This window comes from Ostrea edulis, chromosome 6 (genome assembly GCF_947568905.1).
Source record: "Ostrea edulis chromosome 6, xbOstEdul1.1, whole genome shotgun sequence".
NCBI lineage: Eukaryota > Metazoa > Mollusca > Bivalvia > Ostreida > Ostreidae > Ostrea > Ostrea edulis.
In genome coordinates this window covers 80,426,779-80,449,918 of record NC_079169.1, presented here as the reverse complement: position 1 = coordinate 80,449,918, position 23,140 = coordinate 80,426,779, and the positions used below count along the sequence as shown (strand labels likewise).

General features: G+C 36.2%; 1 protein-coding gene across 2 annotated transcripts in view; it reads left to right on the top strand.

Moving 5' to 3' along the window:
• The first annotated feature begins 2,878 nt into the window (after positions 1 to 2,878).
• Positions 2,879 to 23,140, top strand: part of LOC125645688 (general transcription factor 3C polypeptide 2-like) — an 86,128-nt gene continuing 65,866 nt past the window's right edge. The window contains exons 1-6 of one of the 2 annotated variants that reach the window (XM_048871462.2): positions 2,879 to 3,100; positions 5,049 to 5,261; positions 6,438 to 7,024; positions 7,231 to 7,338; positions 10,624 to 10,773; positions 13,386 to 13,594. In XM_048871462.2, coding sequence (XP_048727419.2) covers positions 5,066 to 5,261; positions 6,438 to 7,024; positions 7,231 to 7,338; positions 10,624 to 10,773; positions 13,386 to 13,594 — 1,250 coding nt within the window. In that variant the 5' untranslated portion in view covers positions 2,879 to 3,100; positions 5,049 to 5,065. The remainder of the gene's footprint in view (positions 3,101 to 5,048; positions 5,262 to 6,437; positions 7,025 to 7,230; positions 7,339 to 10,623; positions 10,774 to 13,385; positions 13,595 to 23,140) is intronic. The other variant, XM_048871463.2, reaches the window with a different exon arrangement.

Here is a 23,140-nt window from a genome sequence, read left to right as displayed (position 1 = left end):
TGATATAAAAAATGTGATTTTTTTATATCAAAAAATACAAATTCTTTTTTGATATCAAAAATTCAATTTTTGATATCAAAAATTCGATTTCTTGATATCAGAAAATGATTTTTTGATATCAAAAATTCGATTTTATGATATAAGAAAATCAACCTTATTTTCTGATATCAAGAATTCGATTTTTTGATATCGGAAAATCATTTTTTGATATCAGGAATTCGAATTCTTTATATCAGAAAATGATTTTTTTGATATCAAAAAATCAATTTTTTGATATCAAGAATTATTTTTTTATATCAAGAATTATTTTTTGATATCAGGAATTGGAATTATTGATATCAATAATTCTTTTTTTGATATCAGAAAATACCTCAAAAATATTAAAACGGCACCTCATAGAAAACGAGGACCTCAAAGCACAGATTCTAAAAGGTACTAAATACAGAGAACCTCGGTCTTTAAATTGGGGACAGAACTTATTTCTATAGATATGAATTATGTCGAGGATTATGCCAGACAATGGGTTAAATTATGAAAAAGAACTTGATATATTGTCAGAATGGAATAAAAGTATAAGAGGAATATTAAAATCCTGCATTAGAAGTATGAAAACAAAAGTACGTACCATCTATCCTTCTGTGTTTAGTAAACCAGAAGTGATGAAAGAATTAGACATGTTTTGGTCCCAGCTGACAAAGCTTGTAACAACATTGTCTTTGTTTGTAAGGCTCATTTTTACAACTGTATTTTAAACGAACTTGGCATTAATTCCACTTTTGGTAATCATACCTATACTCCAACTGCCCTTTCAAAAAACGAAGTTCTTCAAAAAACATGCTTCAGTTTTAGACACATTTAATATCCCAGTCAATGGGTCGGAATAATATGAGTTACCGTACCTATACTGGATTCCTAAACTTCATAAAACCCCTTACAAACAAAGATACATCCCTGGATCCAGGCAATGTTCTACCAAGCCCCTATATTTGCTCCTCACGAAAATATTAACAGCTGTGAAGAAACTTCAAATGTACTGTGCGACTACATATGCCAGAAGTAGTGTAAATCAAATGTGGATTCTAAAAAAAATCTAAAGAACTTTTAGTATACTTGAAATCACAAAACTTTTCTCAATAAACAACATCAAAACGTACGACTTTTCAACTCTTTACACGACCATACCTCACGATAAAGACTAGACTTTTTGACATCATAGACAGTTGCTTCTTCAACAAAAATGGAAAACGCAAATATTGTTATCTAGTGATCAGTCATCCAAAAACTATTTTGTTAAACGCCACTCTGATTCCACGCACAAGTACTATGGAGTTGAAATAAAAAAATCTGCTGGAGCTCCTCATTGACAATATCTTCGTGGTCTTTGGTGATCAGGTCTTTCAACAGTATGTTGGAATTCCCATGGGCACGAATTGTGCTCCTTTGCTAGTTGGCCTGTTTTTATCCTATGAAGCAGAATTTATTCAAAAACTTCTACGTGAGAAGAAAATATCTCTTGCTGTGGCCTTCAACTCACATTTAAATATATTGACGATGTATTATCTATTAACAATGATAGCTTTTTTGCTGTGGCCTTCAAATTCGACATTTAGTTATATTGACGATGTATTATCTATTAACAATAATAATTTTGATTCATTTGTCGATTCAATATATCCCAGTGAACTCGAAATAAAAGACACCACAGAGTCGTCCACTAGCTGTTTCTGGCATGTCATTTATGTAGGTAAGAAAGGTGAAGATAACGGAGAGTGGTCAGTCTCACAACTCCTGTAAGCAATACAAAATAGAGAGTTGGGCAAACACGGACCCCTGGATCTACTAGAGGTGGGATCAGGTGCATAGGAGAAGTAAGCATCGCCTGTCGACCGGTCACATCCTCCGTGAACCCTATATCTTTATCAGGTAAACAGGCCTATCTGTAGTCAAAATCAGTGTACCAAGAACGGTCTACCAATCGGTATGAAACACGTCAGACAGCATTTGACCCAATGATAGGTTACATATATTGGCAAACTAGATCGCTATAACGACCATAGAATTGAGATATAAACATCATATGCAGGTGATAATGGGATATTACTACATAAATATGGGGAGTTGACGATGGAGAAGCTGAAATCATCCCGTTTGTCATACAGTTGAGTTGTTAGTTTGCCGTTAAATGGACTGGTTCACGTTTTTTGAAAGAAATATTTTTTTCACTTTTGATGTTAAAAATAAATATATAACTCATATAATGTTGACAACCAAAATTTGGGCTGTCTGAATGCAAGGATAAGAGCAATATTTTAGCTCTGCATTATTCTGTGTTATGTACTGGGCGCTGTGTGAGTCTTTTCATGTAAACAAACAAACCATTGAAACGGTTAATTTTGTAATTTAAAGCATCTTCATTTTGTACAATCACAAATTTTAACTTTTAAATGACACATTTTACCTAAAGTATACTTGAGATGTGATATGTATCATAAACTTGGATCAATATCCATTTATTTTGAAAACTTCGTAAACAATAACACACTCAATCTTTGTTTTCAAAACAAATAATAAAATCTCTATCTTGAGAAACCTTCTACACATATTAGACTGTAGATTTTGATCATTTAAAAGTGAAAAATAAAAGGGGGGGGGGGGGAATCGTGAATCAGTCCCTTTCATTAGTATCTACTTTCCATAAAATATCTTTAGTATGAAGCAGAAGTTTACGACTATGTAAGATATTTGATGAAAAACTAAAGTATAACGATAAATCAGCAAACGAACATCGCGGGACATATATTTTTCCAGGACTGTGTACAATTTTTTCATAAACTGTACGTTATCGGAATATCATTTGGCCTTTTTCGGGGAATTCTCCGGGGAAAAAACCCTGAGAGACGTTCCGATTGTGGTACAGTTTTGTAGTGTTCCTTCCAAGCTTATGGGTCCCAGGAGGTTTCTTGAGTTTCAGTGTTATTTTGGCGGATTTCATATTTTTTTTCATACCGGAAATGTTATGGTTATACCCATTCTACTTTCACTTTTAGTAAACCTTTTGTTCGAATTTTCTCGGCGGGAATATTGCATCACGAGCATGCAGGTAAAATTCACAACTTGAAGTTGATACAAAAACATAATTATAATCATATTGCTTTTTTTCTTTACAGCAGTGAGAGAGAGAGAGAGAGAGAGAGAGAGAGAGAGAGAGAGAGAGAGAGAGAGAGAACGTTTAACTGTTTAAGCATAGACCCTCTCTATTTAAATTTTATATAGAATTAAAAATAGACGTTGTCAAATTTTGATAGAACAACAATTTCGTGACGAGCCCCTGTGTACTGTCTTTGGTGTGTCGGTGTAGTTTCTATTACATGTGTGCTGCTTGCCACAGCTATACTACGTCATCAAAATTATATTGATAGGCAGGAATGTTAAACCCTGCAGCAGACCTATCGCTCGGAAATCCATACATAGCCAATATAGACTCCACCCAATCAGTACTACCACATTCATTCCCTTAGTATAAGCACGACAACCTGTCATGATTCAGTTTAATAGTGTAGTATAAATAGGAGAGAGGAGAAAATCTTTGACTGGACCGGGAATCAAACCTGGGACCCCTGCATTACTAGTCAGGTGCTCGAACCACTGAGCTATCCAGGCCGATATCCACGGTCCGTATAGCCCTAATTACTACATTCCTCCCTCCTTATATTGTCTTTGCCCTTGAAGACACACACAACCCAGGTTCTTTTCGCCCCTGGCAGGAATACCTGCAGTGCAGGGGTGTTCAACGGTACCAGCTGACGTATAGAGAGAGGAGAAAATCTGTGGCTGGACCGGGAATCGGACCTGGGCCCCCTGCATTACTAGTCAGGTGCTTTAACCACTGAGCTACCCAAGCCGATATCCTCGGTCGGTATAGCCCTAAATATTACAATAGTGGGGGTTTAGCCTTTTTCTTCCCCCTCCCCTTCCTCCCTCCCCCTCATAGTATGCTTGGATTAAATACTGCTAGGTCACCAGTATATTGATTCTTTGTTTAAAAAATTAAAATATGTATCAAACTGCATTGGACAACATGACAAACAACTTTTGAATTCCTTCAATATTTTAGTCTTTATTTTCCCATCAAACTATACGTTAACAGCTTGACAGACAATATTATCTACACCTTCAAACTACACGTCTGCAGTTTGACAGAAAATATTATCTACACCTTCAAACTACACGTCTGCAGTTTGACAGACAATATTATCTACATCTTCAAACTACACGTCAACAGCTTGTCGGGTAGTATAAGTATTTTCTATGTTCGTAGAATAGTAATACAGAACTAGCATTATAGTATCATTCAAGTACTGCTGATGAAGATACCTATATCCTAGGAAAGAGACTTTAGTAGCTTAAATCACATTAGACAGCATAATTTTGTGTAAAGTCAGAATCCTTTTTCATTAAGGTATTTATTTTCATATCTTGTGTAATACAAGTGCGAAGATGATGGTAGTCTGTAAAAATTAAGATAAAATCTTAAATATATATCACTTTTTAATTTAAAAACTTGATTTATGGGCAAGATCAAAAGTTCAATGTCTGACAAAAAACTAAATTCACATAGTTTTCACCAAGACAACCCAACCCCCCCCCCCCTTTAAAACTAAATATGATGAATGTTGAAACTAACTGACATGCGATTACGAATAGCTTTTCTACTGTTTATTTACAAGTGAAAGTGTACATTAAAACTATTAAATGTTCATTAAAATGTAGTATTACAGTGTACTACTATATTTTTAACCAGTCGCTTGTCTTTTTTCTTATTCTGCTAAGGTGTAATCGATGTTGGATGACAGAAACTTGCGGGAGATTTTATCCCCTCTCCCTAACTATTTGAATTTAGATTTGTATCTGACATTGATCTTTTGATCTCATCCCTTAGGACTTGGCATAAAAGGTAGATTTTGAAGATATGTAGATGTTCTCCAATGCAATTTTATGTGTACTTTGATAAGAACTCCCTATAATGTATATGTCTTGTTACAATGCAGGTGTAGGTTCATGCAGTATGGAAAAAAAAGACTCTTTAGTGAAGAGAGGAAGAAGGAAAAAGGAAGACACAGAAAAAAATTCATTGGAGGACTGTCCACCAGATGATGATGTAAGCCACAACTCTCCAATATCATCCACCCCAGTCACAGCCAAACGCCGAGGGAGGAAGCCAAAGGGAGGCAATCAAAGTCTACAGACCCCGGAGCCCAAGAGTATGAACATTCCACTTTTATGTGTCTTGTATTACCAGGTTTAACTAGTATTTAAAAAGAATCATGCAAACAAATAGAATAGTTTTCAGTTTCTGCTAGAAAACCAATTTTTCTCTTAATTTTATACATTCACATTTTTACAATTTGATGGCCCTATGAATTTCTGGTTTTTTTTTTTGCATTCAAGTTGAAAAAAATGAAAATCGTGAAAGATTTTTACACTGTACAATTACCAGAGCTTAAACTTTTTTCCAAGGCCGAAAATTTAGAGCATTCACCCTGCATGCGGAAGGCTGGGGTTCAAATCCCAGCCGAGACAGACCTAAGTTGTTAAAACAGGTAGTGACAGTTCCATCACCAAATGCTCGGCAACAGGTGTGAATGTTATGGGTCCTTGGAGATGACCTAAAAAACGGATGTCCCGTGTCACAGTAGGTGTGGCACGCTAAAGAACCCTCACTGTTAAATGGCCATAAGCGCCGAACATAGTTTTGATTTTGAATCCCTTCACTGGTCTTGGTGACGTCTCCATATGAGTGAAAAATTCTCGAGTGAGACATTAAGCAAGATACAATCAATCAATTTCCCAAAACAGGTGTTAAATGTACCTCAGTTCGAAAGGTCAAACTGCGGTCTTCGACGTTAACCAGCGGCCCGAGGCCAGTAAAATCGGGATCGGGCTTCTTAAAATATTGAACCTAGGAGTCCGGTGGGCGTGTAAATGTTTTCTTATATGTCCTGTATATATTACAAATAAAGCGTGAGATTGACTCAGACTTTGTCATGACTTAGTAATCAAATTTCGCATAGAAAAGCGATCAACCATGCTGCCTTTTCTGAAGTATAGGGAGGGGGCTTGTCCGGGAAATTCAAAACCACCCAAGCGTATTTCACAATCACAACCACATTATGTAATTCTTTTCCTTTGTCCTGAAGAAGGTACGGGCATCCTGAGAACACATTGAGTAAACTTCAGATCATTGTGTTACTTTTGATGTATGGACTTCAAATGATTGTAAATATCAGAGAAGATTTAATAGGAGGAACTACTGGACAAAATCTCTTTCTTCAAAGCTGTTGTATGTGTTTAACATGTATTCTTGATTTTGTCAGCAAAAAGGTACTGCTATAGACTTTGCACTCGTCTTCTTGTCAGTTAGTGTATATTTGTTCTAGGCTATCCCAAAAGAAACAGGAAAACCCCCATAAGGGTTGATTATCCTAATGAAGATGGTGAAGAAAACAGTTCAACATTATCTCATGCAGTGAGTGATATCTCGCAGGATGTAACAAATGATTCAGAGCAAGTGACACCCAAACCGAAAACAGGACGCAAAAGAGGTAGACTCAGTAAAAAGTCGCTGGAATCAGTAGAGGAAACTCCAATACCAAAGAAGAAAAGGGGAACATCTGCTGAAGAGGACAAAAAGGATACATTAGATGATTATTTTTCTGGAAAAAAAGAGACAAAAGGTAGAAAGGGAAGACAGAAGACAAGGACAGATTTTGATTTGAGTGTGGATGATTCTAAAGAAGAGGATGGAACAAGTGGTGATAAAACTGACAAACAAGAGGGAAAACAGCAGAAAGTTTCTAGTCAGGACACTCCAAGCTCTAAAGGAAGGAGGAGCATTGGAAGAAAAGCCCGTCAAAAGGGAAAAAACACACAGCAGGATGTGAGCTCAGAAGATGGCTGCTCAGAGGATAGTGAAAGGGAGGTAACTCCTGCAAAAAAATCCAGTGGAAAAGGAAAGAGATCAAAGGTAAGAATAAAGAGTTAGTTTCTCAGCTCCACAAAGAGAGAAAATGTGTCCCATTGGGGTAAAAGACATTATAGTAGATGACGTTTACTTTTCAGTATTGAATGTAAGAAAAGGTTTATTTACACTCAAAAATTAAGATAAATTATCTTTCTCTGACTCACTAACATGAAGGAGTAGTTAATGCAAAGACGAATTATAAATTTCAGGATACCGAACAAGTTGCTGGATCTGAAGTGACTTGCTTACGTTGTCAGGAAAAATTCCCAGATTTTTCCAAACTTAAAAATCACTTAATGAGGAAACATTGTGCAATGGTAAGAGTTCATGTATAATTATCATACCTTAAAAAAATGTGATTGCATTCAGCATATTCAAAATGTTTGAACACTTTAGATACATCAAGAAATATTTAAAAAACTGGGTATATTTGGTATGGCATCGTCCATCTGTCCAGATTTACTAGACAAAATGCAAAATGAACTGTAAGCTTCAGGATCTTACAACTTGTTAAATTTGATCACCATGATGAGAGGGAGATACCTATTGTTTTTCAAGGCCAAAGGTCAAGGTCGTAGTATCAGTTAATACGAAAACCATGTAGGCAGAATACAGACTGAACTATTGGAGCTAGGATCATCAAACTTGGTACACATACTCCTCATGCCAAGTGGAGGACGCCTTTTGTTCTTCAAGGTCAAAGGTCAAGGCTGTAGTATCACTTCACTGTCAAACTTATACACATACACGTTATGCCAAGCAGAAGATATCTATTGTTTCTCAAGGCCAAGGTTGTAATATCACTTTGTTTTTGCTTCGGATACAGATATTGCCCTGCTCATGGAGGAATATAACTTCAGTTTGCATTTCAGCTGGATTGGTGCACGATGACTTACTTTCGGGATAAAATAGGCCAAAAAGTTTTCCAGATTTTTGTTTTATGTATACAGGTATTGCCCTGAAATTTTTTCATAATCTCCCTCTCAGAGAAATACATAATCTATTCACATTTCAACCCGTGACCTACATTAGGGCTAAAAGTAGGTCAGATAGTTTTCTGGATTTTTTCCCATCATGGATACAGATCTTGCACTGAAGGTCTAACGGGTGTATGTTGTACTGTTTGCAGTACTCTTGTTAAAAATATGTGAGGGTATGATCTCATGAACTGCAATGCTTCGTGTCAGCATACTTTTCATGAAGCGCTAATGGAATATTTGACCTAGGTTTAGAAATGTTTGTCAAAATAGGTTCATATTAATCATAAATTTGCTCTGGTTAAGAGGAGGAACCACACATAATATCTTTTTCTCTTGGTATTCTATGCAGAAAAGCTTACTTATATGTACAGGTGACTTTATGTTAAATAGTGATCAAAATATTTTATAAATATATACTGTGTCAGTCAGTTATCCTTTTAGTGAGGGGCAAAATGAAATGATTTTTTCCAAAAATTAGTTCTTTATTTTTTTATGTTTATCTATTGAATTTTTAAGTAAAGATTTTTGAATAATGCAAAATAAAAGTGATATCATTCAATTTTGAAAATTTGTGGTAAATACGAGTTTTTAGCAATATCAAAACATTTACAAATTGATAGTTTTGTAAAATGCTATAATAAATTTTTTTGGGGTGTCCTATGTTCTTAAAGCTCTTGGTACTAAATTGCAAGTAAATAGAGATATGTAGAAGGAGTGGGTAGTTCTTTACTAAAATTGTAAATTTCATGATCCTAGGGATAAGGGTTTTGGTTCTAGGATGGGTCCAGAATTATCATAGTGCTTATTGTCTTTATCATTTGAAAGACTTCTTTAATATTGCTTATGCTGTATAAAAACAAAAGGCAAATATAGGAAAGGCAGAATTTCGCAACCTCAGGGTTCTGATTTTAGGTTGGGTTCAAAATAGTCATATAGTGTAGATATAACATATATTGATGTTTTTCATCAATATGGGCAGTTTTGGAGGCATTAGTGATTTAAGAACATATCTTGTTTAATTCTGCTACCAGCCTAAATAGTAGAATTTAGCTTAAAGCCTTATTGTCTAAGTTATTCACCATGCTACTTACCTCGGAAAACCCTACCTATCTGTGTAAAAATAATAATAAGAGGTGTAAAAACAAAAATGTCTATTGAACTCGTACGTGATCGATGTATTTTCAATAAAATGATCGGTCGTTTTGCGTCTTTGTTTACACTCTCGATGATTAAATATGCACTGACCCGAATTCCGTTGACTGCTGTCGATGTTTACCACAGGAAATTAATATAGATTCATAATCGTAGGGGCTAGTGGTACTTATAATTCCTTGTTGAGATGTGTTAAACACTAGAAACTGTAATTGTGTTCAGAATTAATTTGTAATTTGAAGAATCTGTTTTAAACGAAACTTTTACTAGTATATCTAACCTATGTAAACAAACACATGGCACAAGCCTTGTTTATATAACAAAGAATAGTGAGCTCTGTATCTCCCGTGTACCTTGATAACTTGACATTCAAATTTTTGCTGACCAGTAGAAATATCTTATCAAAGCATTCTAAACATTAAAACTGGAAAAACAAAATTTGAAAATTTTCATCTTAAATTGTGTCCATGCCTCTTTAACAAACTAATTATTCCCCATGCAACGGAGTTGCGGAAGGTATGTTTTTGACCAGTCCGTCAGTCCCTTTCTTGTCAGCACAACTCCTCTGAGACCACTCAATAGAATTTCATGAAACTTTGTAGTTGATAAGGACACACTATGAAGATGTGCATATTCCCAGGGAATTCTGATTCAATAATTTTTCTGGGAGTTATGCCCCTTTTGAACTTAGAATTTCGAGCCCATTTGTCCTGTCTGTTCTTGTCAGCGCAACTCCTCTGAGACCACTCAACAGAAATTTGTGAAACTTTGTAGTTAATTAATAAGGACACACTGTGTAGATGTGCATATTCCCAGGGAATTCTGATTCAATTGTTTTTCTGGGAGTTATACCCCTTTTGAACTTAGAATTTTGAGCCCATCTGTCCTGTTCTTGTCAGCGCAACTCCTCTGAGACTGCTTAACAGAATTTTGTGAAACTTCGTAGTTAATAAGGACACACTGTGTAGATGTGCATATTCCCAGGGAATTCTGATTCAATAGTTTTTTCTGGAAGTTATACCCCTTTTGAAGTTAGAATTTTGAGCCCATCTGTCCTGTTCTTGCAGTAATGCATAGCATTACCATTCATTATGTGAGGCATTGTCAAGCAATGCTGGATTATGGGGTATGTTCACTTTTGCTTTCTTTCATTTACATATGTCTCTTGGGGACCATGATTGGTCAATAAATACTGCATTTTACTACTATAAATATCGGGTAATGAAAAGTCTCTTCGACTGACCTGGAAAAAATTCTCTGACCTAAAAAATTTTTATTGCTGAAGGAATTTGTTTGGTGGTGTGTGTTTTTCCAAGACAGTTGATGCAGGTACACGGACATAGACCACAGATTTGGGTCATAAATGATAAATAGACAATATGTTGATCTAGGCCTTATATTGTAATGCATATTGTACATCATACATGTATATCTTTTCAATACTTTTTGAACTTATATACTTTTTTTTAGTATAGTCCAGATTGCCCAGAGGGGAATGATGACCGCAGCTCGGTACGACAGATCCTAAAGATCAAGAAAGTTTTGTACTGTCCCAAGTGCGACAAAGAACTGAGAAATATTCAGTATTACTTTAAACATTTTGAGTGGTGTGGAAGAGAGGTAAATGTTTGTCAAAGTCACATAATCATTGATTTTGAATACTGTAGATTCAGGGTTAAACTTAATTTTGGGAGATTGATATTGCCCATTTAAATACCAATAGAAATTTTTTTAACATTAATATTATTGCAATAAAGCTGAATTAAGAACAATTCATGATAAATGTGTGCACATGCTAACTTTCTAAAAAAGAAATGGCCTCACAGATTAAATCAAATTCAATCTATAATGTTCCTTTTTAGCTCACCTGAGCTGAAAGCTCAAGTGAGCTATTCTGATCATCTGCTGTCCATCGTCTGTCTGTCTGTAAACTTTTCATACTTTCAACTTCTTTTCTAGACCCACTGGGCCAATTTCAACAAAACTTGGTACAAATTATGCTTGGGTGAGGGGGATTCAAGTTTGGTCAAATGAAGGACCATGCCACCTTCAAAGTGGAGATAATCACAAAAATGCAAAAATAGAGTGGGGTCATTTAAGAATCTTCTTCTCAAGAAGCACTGGGTCAAAAAAGCTGAAATTTACATGAAATAAAAGCTTTTTGACATAGTGGAGATTCAAGTTTGTTAAAATCATGACCACAGGGGTAGGATGGGGCCACAATAGTGGATCAAAGTTTACAAATGAATATATAGGGAAAATCTTTAAAAATCTTCTTCTCAAGAACCACTGGGCCAGTAAAGTTTATATTTACATGAAAGCTTCCTGATGTAGTGCAGACTCAGTTTGTAAAAATCATGGCCCCAGGGGTAGGGTGGGGGCCACAATAGGGGATCAAAGTTTAACATAGAAATATATAGGGAAAATTGTTAAAAATCTTGTTCTCCAGAACCAATGCGCCAGAGAGTTTTACATTTTCATGGAAGCTTTCTGACATAGCGCAGATTCAAGTTTGTAAAAATCATGACCCACTGGAGGTAGGTTGGGGCCATAATAGGGATCAAAGTTTTACATGTGAATATGTAGGGAAAATCTTCACATATGAACCAAGGTGACTGAGGTGAGCGATGTGGATCATGGGCCTCTTGTTGTTCATGTGATTAATGAATATATTATTTGATATACATGCATATGCAATTGCAAACATGACTGATAAGACATACGAGGACTGCCCAAAAAGCTTGTTCTTTTTTCATAAATAATTACGACATTAGGTAGAATGTATTATAATATCTTGATATACACCATAATGATATGAATGTATAAAAATCAGATATTTTGATAGCACTATTATCATAGATGTATACATAAGTCGCATGGGCCAGTCTGACGTTTACTGATACTGATGTTTTTATATGCCTGTCATTAGACGGGATGTATTATGTTATGATGCTGTCTGTCTGAAGTCGTGTTTTCTGGACTTTTTTCCCAAACGGATGCATGTAAGACTCTAAAATTTGGTCACAATTTCTCCCTCAAGAATTGTAAGAGTGAGTTTGCATTTCAGCTGGATTGATGCACCTTGACCTACATTAGGACTAGAAGTAGGTCAAACAATTTTCCAGACTTTTTTTTTCGTTACAGATATTGCCCTGATAATTTAGTCATAAGATTCCTCTCGAAGGAATTCAAGGTTAGTTTGCATTTCAGCTGGATTGGCCTATCCATCTATGACCTACATTAGGACTAAAAGTATGTCAAACAGTTTTCCAGGCTTTTTTTCATTATGGATAGCAATATTGCCCTGAAATTTAGTCACAGGTTTCCTCTTGGAGGAATACAAGTTCAGTTTGCATTTCAGCTGGATTGGTCCGTTCTTGACCTACTTTTGGTCTAAAACTAGGTCAAAGAGTTTTCCGGGCTTTTTTATTTCCCACCACAATGCGGAATACATAGTAATACTGGTGTCCATGAGTCTGTCTGTTTCACTTGACTTTGTGGATGCAAATCCTCTTAAACTGCTTAATGTTTTTTTTTCAAATTTTGTAGGATTGTTCGTCACCATGTATAGTTGATCATATTGCATCGCCATTGTGATTCTACAAATTTTACATGAGTTATGGAACTTTGTTGAATTTGTGCATGCTCCACAGTAGGAACGCTTTGTGGACGCAACTCCTCCGAAACTGCTATACGGATTCTGTTCAAATTTTGTAGGATTGTTAGTCACCATATGTTGTTGATCAAATTGCACTGTCATTTTGCTCCTCCGAGACTGCTGTACCAGACTTTGTTCAAATTTTGTAGGATTGTTAGTCACCACATGTAGTTGATCATATTGCATTGTCATTTTGATTCAACAAATTTGACAGGAATTATATGACTTTTGTGCTTCAACTTTTTTTGCGACAGTGGGGTACATTGCTAGGCATAGCAATCTTGTTACTTTTACACCTCTTGGAGTTGATTTAACCAGCATATGATATTCTTTGTTTCTGTAGGCTAACACACAAAGATATGTACAGTATTCACAATGAAATCAAAATGGAAAACATAATGAATTAACTATTACTTCTAACTGAGGAAAAATAGAAATACTACTTAGACACAATGAAGTTATTTCATACCATAATGAATTGATTGAAATTCAGAATGGCAAAATATGAAAATGATTTTATTTGTGTACAGCATGATATCATAAAACTGGCACTGCTCATTTGTTTTCTGTGCAGCGTGAGACATTTACCTGTACAGTCTGTGACAGAAATTTCATGAAGATGTATGAATTCGAGCATTACCGAAATCACAAACTACTGGAGAGGAAAGAGAAGGAGAGGCAGGAAGAACTCGCTCGACTAAAGGAAATAAAGAAGAAAAAGGAAGCGGAAGATGAATCTGAAACAGATCAATCAGGTCGACGGATGCGAAAAGCGGCCAAAAAGTAAGTGATGAGCATTCCGATAGAATTATGATTGATTGTGTATTGTTTAACTTTAACGTCTCGAGAATTTTTAACTTATATGGAGACGTAGATAGAATAATGAGACAAATCTATAATCACATATATAAATATTAGAATTTTCAAAATACAGTGTCACCTCAGTATATCGCTAGCTTTTGTACTAATTTACTGTTATATCAAGGGTGGCATTTTAAAGAGTAACCATTTTAGTGCATCAATCTAAAAAAAATATGGTTTATCAATTAATAAATTATTGTTTTATTTTCGTCTACATATGACAGGACATGTACATGTAAATGCATGAAATTGTTCTGCTTAGATTTTTAAAACTTCATTAAGTAATGGAGCCCTTGTACATTTGTAAAACACATAAGTATATATGTTAAACCGTTTGATATGTGTAATGGTAGGTTCTATGATAAACACATGTAATGGCTGCAACTTTTTTCTGGAACACAGAAATATAATGATAAGTTTGTCCATGCCTGTGCTTGATGTTTTGTGAAGATAGCCATTTTATGTCAGATTATCAAAAATGGGAGCATTCCATCATGTTTATGATGTCAAAATTCCAGTGAAAGTTGATATAACTCACCAAAACATGATGGGTTACTGTCCAGAGCTATTTACTCGCGGCCCACCAATATCAGAATCCTCCGCGCACACAAGAGTTCCAATTCTGCTTCCTGCGGATACAACTAATAACCAAAACGAACTTATATACAGCGATGACCCACAACGGCCAATAATGTCAAATTGAAGGAACTTAACAAATTCCCCTTCTTTCTTTTTAAAGTAAAATAGTGTCATTCAAAATATACTGTACATATCTACACGGTTCCTTTTTCTCTGTTTACATTTTCAAGCACTGATCCCGCCAAGCACCTGTCTCTAGTGCTCTAAGCAGGTTCAAGGGTGAGGCTCCCTTTTTAGTTAAGCAATCTGCAAGTTGGCTTTTTGTTTCTATCCATTTGACGGCCACAATTTGGGAGTTGTTTATCAGTTCCTTGATGCCACTTATTTCAAGCCTCAATCGTTTTTCATTTGTTTGTTTGGTGGACATAATAGCATCTAATAAAGAATGACAGTCAGTGATGCAAATAATTTGTAGGCTGATCGGATTTGCTTTTTCGGTCATAAGTTCAGTGTATAAAGATGCCAGATAAATTGCATTATCAATTCCATCTACCATTGCAAGTGTTTCTGCCGCTAAAGTACTACGCACTATTCTTCTTGTTCTTTTTGATGTCCATGTGAGTGGTGAGATAATACCATTTTCGCCGACAAGTGCTATAAAGTGACCTCCTTGGGTCCCACCATCAGGCAAATTTCCCAGAGACGAGTCACTGAACATCAAAAGTTTTACATTGTCATTTGGTCCTAAATATTGAAATTTAAGTGACACATTTTCTGACTTTAAGTTTTTGATTACTTTGTTAGCATCAATCAGTGTTTGTACAGTTGCAGTTTTTAAACTAGAAGCTAGATATGATGCTTCAAATATTACATCTGGACGAGATTGTCTTGCCATCCACAATATTTGTCCTATTTTTGACTGAAGTTGTTCCTTCTCAATAGTATTGTCTACATTTCTCAATAGGTATTGACTGCATGTTGTTTTGATACGACTTTTGTTGTAAGATGATGTTCTTTCCACACTTTGAAATTTCGATTCCAACAAACGGAAATGAACCATTTTCTTCTTGGTCCTCTCTTCCAACATAAAAAGTTGAACGAATTTTGTTTATTACTTCCCTCTCAAATTCTAGAGTTCCGCCCCATAAAAAGTCGTCCACGTGACAAGCAAGCACCCCATCTACTAATCCAGTTTTATTTCTCCAAAAGAATACAGCTGGGTCAACCTTTGATACATGTACATTACATTGTTCAAGCACTTCTTTTACTCTATTGTACCAGCTAAGGGAGGCATCTGACAAACCATACACACATTTACGAAGCTTCCAAACAACGTCCTTACAATTAGCCTCAGGAGGTGGCTTTACAAAAATTTCTCTTTCTATCTCAGCCCCTTGTAAAAATGCAGTTTTTATGTCCATTGTATGTGTTTGCCATTGTCTCTGAGCCAAGACTGCTAGCACAAGTTTGAGAGAGTCTGAACCACATGTTGGTGAATCTTTCGGCAGATTTTCTTTGTCAATTTCCTCAAATCCTCGAGCCACCAATCTTGCCTTGTGTATTGTACCTTCGGGTGTGTCCTTAAGATTACATATCCATCTTGTCGAAATACATTTCTGCCCAATGTTTTTATGTTCAACATATACACCATTTCTCTTCCATGACTCAAGCTCTTTCATTTTTGCATCCTTGAAGGAAATATTCTCCAATACTAAGGCAGTATCATTATCATGATCTGATCTTGAATTGTCATTTATGTGTTCAAGCGGTTCAACTTTGCTCAATCAACTGAAATTTCTGCTCCTTTTAGACTTTCTGGTTCCATATATTCCAGGTTAAACCAGTGCTTGTTATTACCTGTCAATTTTCCTGCACGACCAGTGACCTTAGCTACACAATGTTCTCCATTTTCCACATTATGATATCCTAATGTCAGACCCACTTTAACGTCCTTAAGTTTAAACCTTTCAGGCTCATCATTTCCAGTTGCCTCTTCGTTGATATTTTCATTATCATTGTCCCTATTGTCTATTGGTTCAGCCTCTGAATCACTATCATATATGTAAGTAGGGTCTTTTTCACTACATGTACTTGTAGTTGTATACGCCGCTAACTTGTTATTATTGGTAACTTTGACAATTTTATCTTCCATTTGCGACGTCTTTTTCAGTCTACATTGATGAACTCTAACTAATATTCCTCCATGTCTAATAAAAATAACAGCTCCATCTTGACCAATAACCACCCCAGGGCCTTTCCATTCATTACTTTCATTCCTCTTGTAGTATACCTTGTCTCCTGTATGATATCGTATACCACTTGGGCGTGTTTGTTTTCTGAAAGCTCTCTTGATCCTTTCTGAGCACTCACTCTTAGTGAAAGCAGAACGAGCAGAGTGTAATGCCTCAATATGTCGTCCAACAACAGCACTCATTGTTGTCCCCTCTAACGCAGGAGGTTTGCTTGTTAGTACACTCGGAAGATTAGGGTTTCTGCCATAAACCAACTGATATGAACTGTATCCATGAACATTGTCCAAAGCATTCTTGGCCATTAAAGCCCAGTTTAATGCAGTTTCCCAGTCACATCGGTTATCTGCTTTAATCTTCATCAAAATTTCAGTGAGTGTTTGGTTATGCCGTTCAAGTAAACCATTGGTCCATGGGCTATATCCTGCTGTCGTTTTTACTTCTATATCCAAATTTTCGGCCATATCACGCACTTCATCATTGTTAAATTCCCCACCATTATCGCTATACAGTCTCTTGGGGGCTCCATGAACTGCAATCCATGATTCTAAGAACTTTTTTACAAACTCAGAAGAACGCTTTGACCTCATAATGCTTCCTGCACTGAATCTAGTAAACTCATCGATAATGTGGAGGTAATAAATGCCATGTTCAAGTTCATGTAAATCAACGGCTACAGTTTCATTAAATTGAGTGGCTAATGGCAGTCCTACAGCTGGTCTTGGTACTGGTTTCTTATTGATAATACAGATTTCACATTTTTCGCACACTGAACGCAATAGCTCAATAGTTTCTTAATCACTTGTTCCTGCATTTATCAAAAGTTTGCTCAGACGATCGACAGACGCATGTCCGAATTGCTTGTGTAGCTTGTCAAGAGCTTTTATCTTCTCCTTTTGTGTCATTTCAGTAAACTCAAGTACTTCCTCAAGTTCATTTTCACAAGTTTTGTCATTGGCTTTGAGAATATTGACACAATAATGACCGCTTGACGTGAATTCTAAGCATACTGGGCTGCCAAACATTGTAACTTTATCGTTTTTTAAGTCCAAGACAGTACCTGCTTTCTTAAGCAAAGATTTACTCAGCAAAAGAGGAATATCAGCTTTTACCACTTCTATCTCTATTTTGCACAGTGTTTTTCCAAATTCAGCAGGAATGATCGCTCTACAAAATGAGTTGACAACTTTTCCATCTCCAAACTTGAAGGCCCGGTTACTAGGGAAAGTTTGAATGTCATTATCATTTGCTACCTTTACAAAGTGTTCAAACCATTTCTCTCCGCACACGGTTCTTGTACATGCTGTGTCTATAATCGCAGATCCTGCAGATTCTAGTACGAATATTTCATTAGCTGAAGGTTGCTCTTTCGTGAAAAGTGTTACATTGCAGTTTTCAATGATATCTGACTCACTTTCAGTGATTTTTGCTGAACTGGTTTTATCAGGACAGTCTTTCGCCCAGTGGAAAACACTTTGACAAACAGCACACTTGGTTCTTTTACCAAATTTGTTTATGGGGTTGGTGCCTGTTAGTTTAGTGTCCGGTTTACGGTTGAAGCGCCTTTGCTGTGTATAAAACACTGGTTCTTGTTTGATGGTAATGCTTGGTGTGTCAGTGGCACAAGCACTGACTTTCTCCAAATATGCGTTGCAGGGCAGATTTCATGGCGGCATATTTAAGATCACTTGATGCCGTAAGAGCCAACTGTTTGTCCTTTATAGTTGATAGTCCAGCATTGTCTAACAATTTAAACGCTAACACAGCATCAGGCAGTGTCATCTCATATTTCTTAGTTTTGTTGTAACGTTTGTCAAACTCCATTATATAATCTGACATAGACATTTCATCAGGTTTGTGATATGAGTCGAAGTTTTTGTAAGCTTCATATGCCTTATCTTTATCATCTTGTTTGAAAACTTTATCCAAACTTGCTATCAATGTTTCCATTCCCGTTTCTTTTGCAAGATCGGCGGCCGTGATTTCCATGGCAACATCTCTTGCATTTCCTTTCAACGACAAAGAAACGGCGAGGGCGTGCTTAATAGCATCAAGATCTGTTACAAGTTTCCAAACTTCAATTTCATTTTTCCACGTTTCATACGTCATTAATTTCGGGTCGAATGACGGCGGATTCTTAAAACTATTACTTGCCATTTTCCTTTCGGCTTTTCCGTGGGTCTGCTACCATGAAAGTTGATATAACTCACCAAAACGTGATGGGTTACTGTCCAGAGCTATCTACTCGCGGCCCGCCAATATCAGAATCCTCCGCGCACACAAGAGTTCCAATTCCGCTTCCTGCGGATACAACTAATAACCAAAACGAACTTATATACAGCGATGAACCACAACGGCCAATAATGTCAAATAGAAGGAACTTAACATCCAGTTCTGTCATTTTTAGGTCACATGACCTGAAAGCTCAAGTAAGCTTTTCTGATCAACCGTTGTCTGTCGTCCGTCCATCTGTCTGTAAACTTTTCACATTTTCAACTTCATCTCCAGAACCACTGGGCCAATTTCAACCAAACTTGACAAAAAGCATTCAAGGGTGAAGGGCTTTCATGTTTGTTCAAATGAAGGGCCATGCCACTTCAAAGGGAGGTAATAACAAAAATGTGAAAATAGGGTGGGGTCATTTAAAAATCTTCTCAAGAACTAATGGACCAGAAGAGTTGAAATTTACATGAAAGCTTCCTGGCATAGTGCAAATTCAAGTTTGTTACTGTGAATTTACAGTAAGTGTGAACGACTCAGCTTCTCAAGTTCATTCGCGGTCCCGGATAGTTGATTTCAAAACAAATCTGTCAATGATGACGCATCAAGGAAAGAACAATCACTGCGATTGGACCAATATTTAAAGGGGTGGGAATAAAAATAATTTTAGATGGGCACACGTTTCTTTACACTAGCGTGTCATTACATAATCTTTTAGCACGATGGAAGAGACTCTGTGAAAAGGGGAAACCAATACCAACTAAAACAATGACGTTGATTTTAAAATTGCATGCCGAGGGTTTATGTTATGGTAAAATCAATAAGAAATTAGGCATCGCAAAGGCCACGTTATAAAATTGTCAATCATGGGAACTCTTGCACTGAAAGTGTCGCCAACGAAGCTCACACCGGATGCACTTCTGTTTATTGAGTATGAAATTAAAAAGAAATCGAGTGTATATGATAAAGAAATCGGACAAAATTTATTAAGAAGAAATATTTTTACCCCTGACAATGTACCATTGGTGTTTTTAATTTGTAGAGCTGCGAGAAATTTTTTGGGGAATGACTTTCAAGAAACTGCAAACGAAATCTAAGAGAAGCATATTTCGTTTGGACGCAGGGGCTCGTCACGAAATTTTTGTCTTTTTAAAATTTGACATCATCTATTCTATATTTACAAATAAATGTAAATATAGAATAGAGAGGGTCAATTCGTGGCGAACCCCCGTGGTCTGAACATGAACGAAATGTTGAAAACTTCTTTGCTACTGATTTTATTGCAATTTAGGCCGAGTCAGTTATATATATATATTTATTTATTTTTTGACGAAGCGAGTGTCGTTCGTACAACGGGTAATCGCAATCATGGACATGCAGTTAAGGGTGGACCAGCGATATAGGTTCAAAGGTTCACCAGTAACGCAACATTAACAACCAACCTTAGCTGTGGTTTATTATGACGTTATAGAAGGCGTGTGTAATGCTAGCAAAATGCTGAATTTCTTTAATAATGTATCACAGGAGAGGGATGGTTTGGGGAATTTAGTTTTTGCTAGAATTCACAGAACTTGCAGTTGTTCATTCAATTAACAGTATCTAGCAATAGTTACTTCCGAATTTCTTACGAAAATGTGGGTATATATAACAGTAAAAGACATCAAAGCATCCATTTGCCGTGTGTTGAAAATAAATGTTATCTCCAAGTAGAATATATATTGATCCTATTACTTAATCTGACAAATTATTTTAGGGGCGAGATCAAATGTTCAATGTTTGAGAAAACTGAGTTTGTATAGTTCTCACAAAGACACCCCCCCCCCCCCCCCAATAAAAAACTAAATATGAAGTATGTTGAAACTAGTCAATTAACAAGTAAAACAAATGAAAGTGTAGATTGAAACTATTAAATGTTTATTAAAATGTATTATTATGTGGTTTAAAGTCAGTTGTCTTTTTTTTCCCACTAAAGTGTAATCGATGTCGGATGACAGAAACTTACGAGTTTTTACCCCCTCTTCCCCCTAACTATTTGAATTTAGAAATTTTTCCGACATCGATCTTTTGATCTCGCCCTTATCCATTGCTTTGTAAGATTTCGAAAATATCCTCTGAGAGATTTATTTAGAAATAACGATATGGAAACTGCGAATGTGAAAGAGACAACAAAACAAAAGCATTGTTCTTAAATGGACAAAATCGCCTATAGAAACATGTACTGAAGTTTCTGATCACTTAAAACTGACAAGTATCTACAGGAATTTAAGGGAGTAACCTTTCAATCTTTATTGGGATATAGAGGCAACTGCGGATCCTGCCTTTTCCCGCAGTATTTTCGATCCCGTCTTCTTTTTTCAATATTCAACACTATTTGAATTCTTGGATTTTGCTATCCTGCCTTTTCTTTACATATCGGAGCCCGCCTTTTTCACCCCGTATCCCGCCTTTTTATTTCAAATTCCTTTCATGCCCCCTCCCATACCTATTGATACTGCGGTGGATTATATTAGTATGGCATGTTTATTCCTGTTTAAAAGATAAAATTTATAAGGTATCTGATAAAAGTTATATCTTCTAAAGTTTACGAGATATCTTATATCTTTTATAAGACATCTTATATTTTTTTCTTTATAAGATATCCCATTACTTTTACACATGTAGATACTTAGTATATATAAGATAAACTTTACAAGACATTTTATTAACGTAATCTCAAATCCCCGTTGTCAAATTAAAACCGATATTGAATCTCACGCTACGTACGGTGCAACTTCCATTGAAATCAAATAGTGAAACTTACACTTGTTAAGCACGAGATAATATAATGCCAAATACTTGGGAACGCCTACCTATAATTTAACCGACCTATCAAAAGTGCTCTTTAAAATCACTCGGGGACTTTCCAATGAACTATCTGGAGCACGTCATGTACTTGCTGATATGTGTAGTTCACACTTACTGTAAATCCGCAGTAAAATCATGAACTCCGGTGGTAGGCTGGGACCACAGGGGATTTACATGCGAATACATAGGGAAAATCTTTAAAAGACTTCTTCTTAAGAACCACTGGGCCAGGAAAGTATAAATATTTACATAAAAGCTTCCTGACATATTGCAGATTCAAGGTTGTTAAAATCATGGCCCCCGGGGGTGGGATGGGGCACAATAAGGTATCAAAGTTTTACATACAGATATATAGGAAAAATCTTTTTCTCAAGAACTATTAGGCCAGAGAAGTTTACATTTACATGAAAACTTCCTGACATAGTGCAGATTCAAGTTTGTTAACATCATGGCCCCGGGGATATGTTGGGGCCACAATAGGGATAAATCTTTAAATTTGGGTCAAGGTTACTCAGATGAGCGATGTGGCCCATGGGCCTCTTTTTATAAAATTGAGAATAACTACTGAGTTGCATAGGGACAAAATACAAAGATTGTTAAAACAAAAATTTAATTTTTTTTTAAAAACAAAATCACAAATGTCAATTTTGATGGGGAAATAGAGCCCACATCATATGCATGTTTTCCTTTGAACTGACAGTTAACATGATGATGCAATTCTTCTAGGCAATATAGATAATCAAGTGACTGTTAAGGCCCATGGGCCTCATGTTACTTGTACAGTTGTTTCAGACTCTAGGAGATAGGGTACAAATACATAATAAAATAACACATACTGAATATGAATAAGAGGATCATTAATTTGCCTGTAGGTAATTACTAGTATTAGCTCAGCCTTTATAAGTGCTAAATAAGCAATGTTTTACTAAAGTTTTGAAGGGTTCTGCCCTGCAAATTTTGAACAAAAAATTTTTCAAGGAAAGAGTTTACATCTAATGAAGCATGAAAAGTAATATAATTTTTATGCCCCCCTTTGAAAAAGAGGGGGCATATTGTTTTGCACCTGTTGGTTGGTCGGTCTGTCGGTCGGTCGGTATGTCGGTCGGTCTGTAGACCATGTGTTGTCCGCTCAATATCTTGAGAACCATTCACTTGATGATAATGATATTTCATATGTGGGTTAGTTATGAGTAGAAGAGGATCCCTATTGTTTTTCAGGTCAAAAGGTCAAAGGTCAAGGGTCAATCTACTCTGGACATAGGAATATAATGTCCGCTCAATATCTTGAGAACCCTTTGCTTGAAAGACATCAAACTTGGCACACTGGTACATCCTAAGGAGTAGATGACCCCTATTGATTTTGAGGTCATATGGTCAAAGGTCAAGGGTCAAACTGGGCATAGGAATTTACTGACCATTCAATGTCTAGAGAACCCTTTGCTTGACAGACATCAAACTTGGTATGCCAGTACATCTTCAAAAGAAGATGACCCCCATTGATTTTGAGGTCACATGGTCAAAGGTCAAGGGTCTAACTGGACATAGGAATATACTGTCCGTTAAATATCTCAAGAAC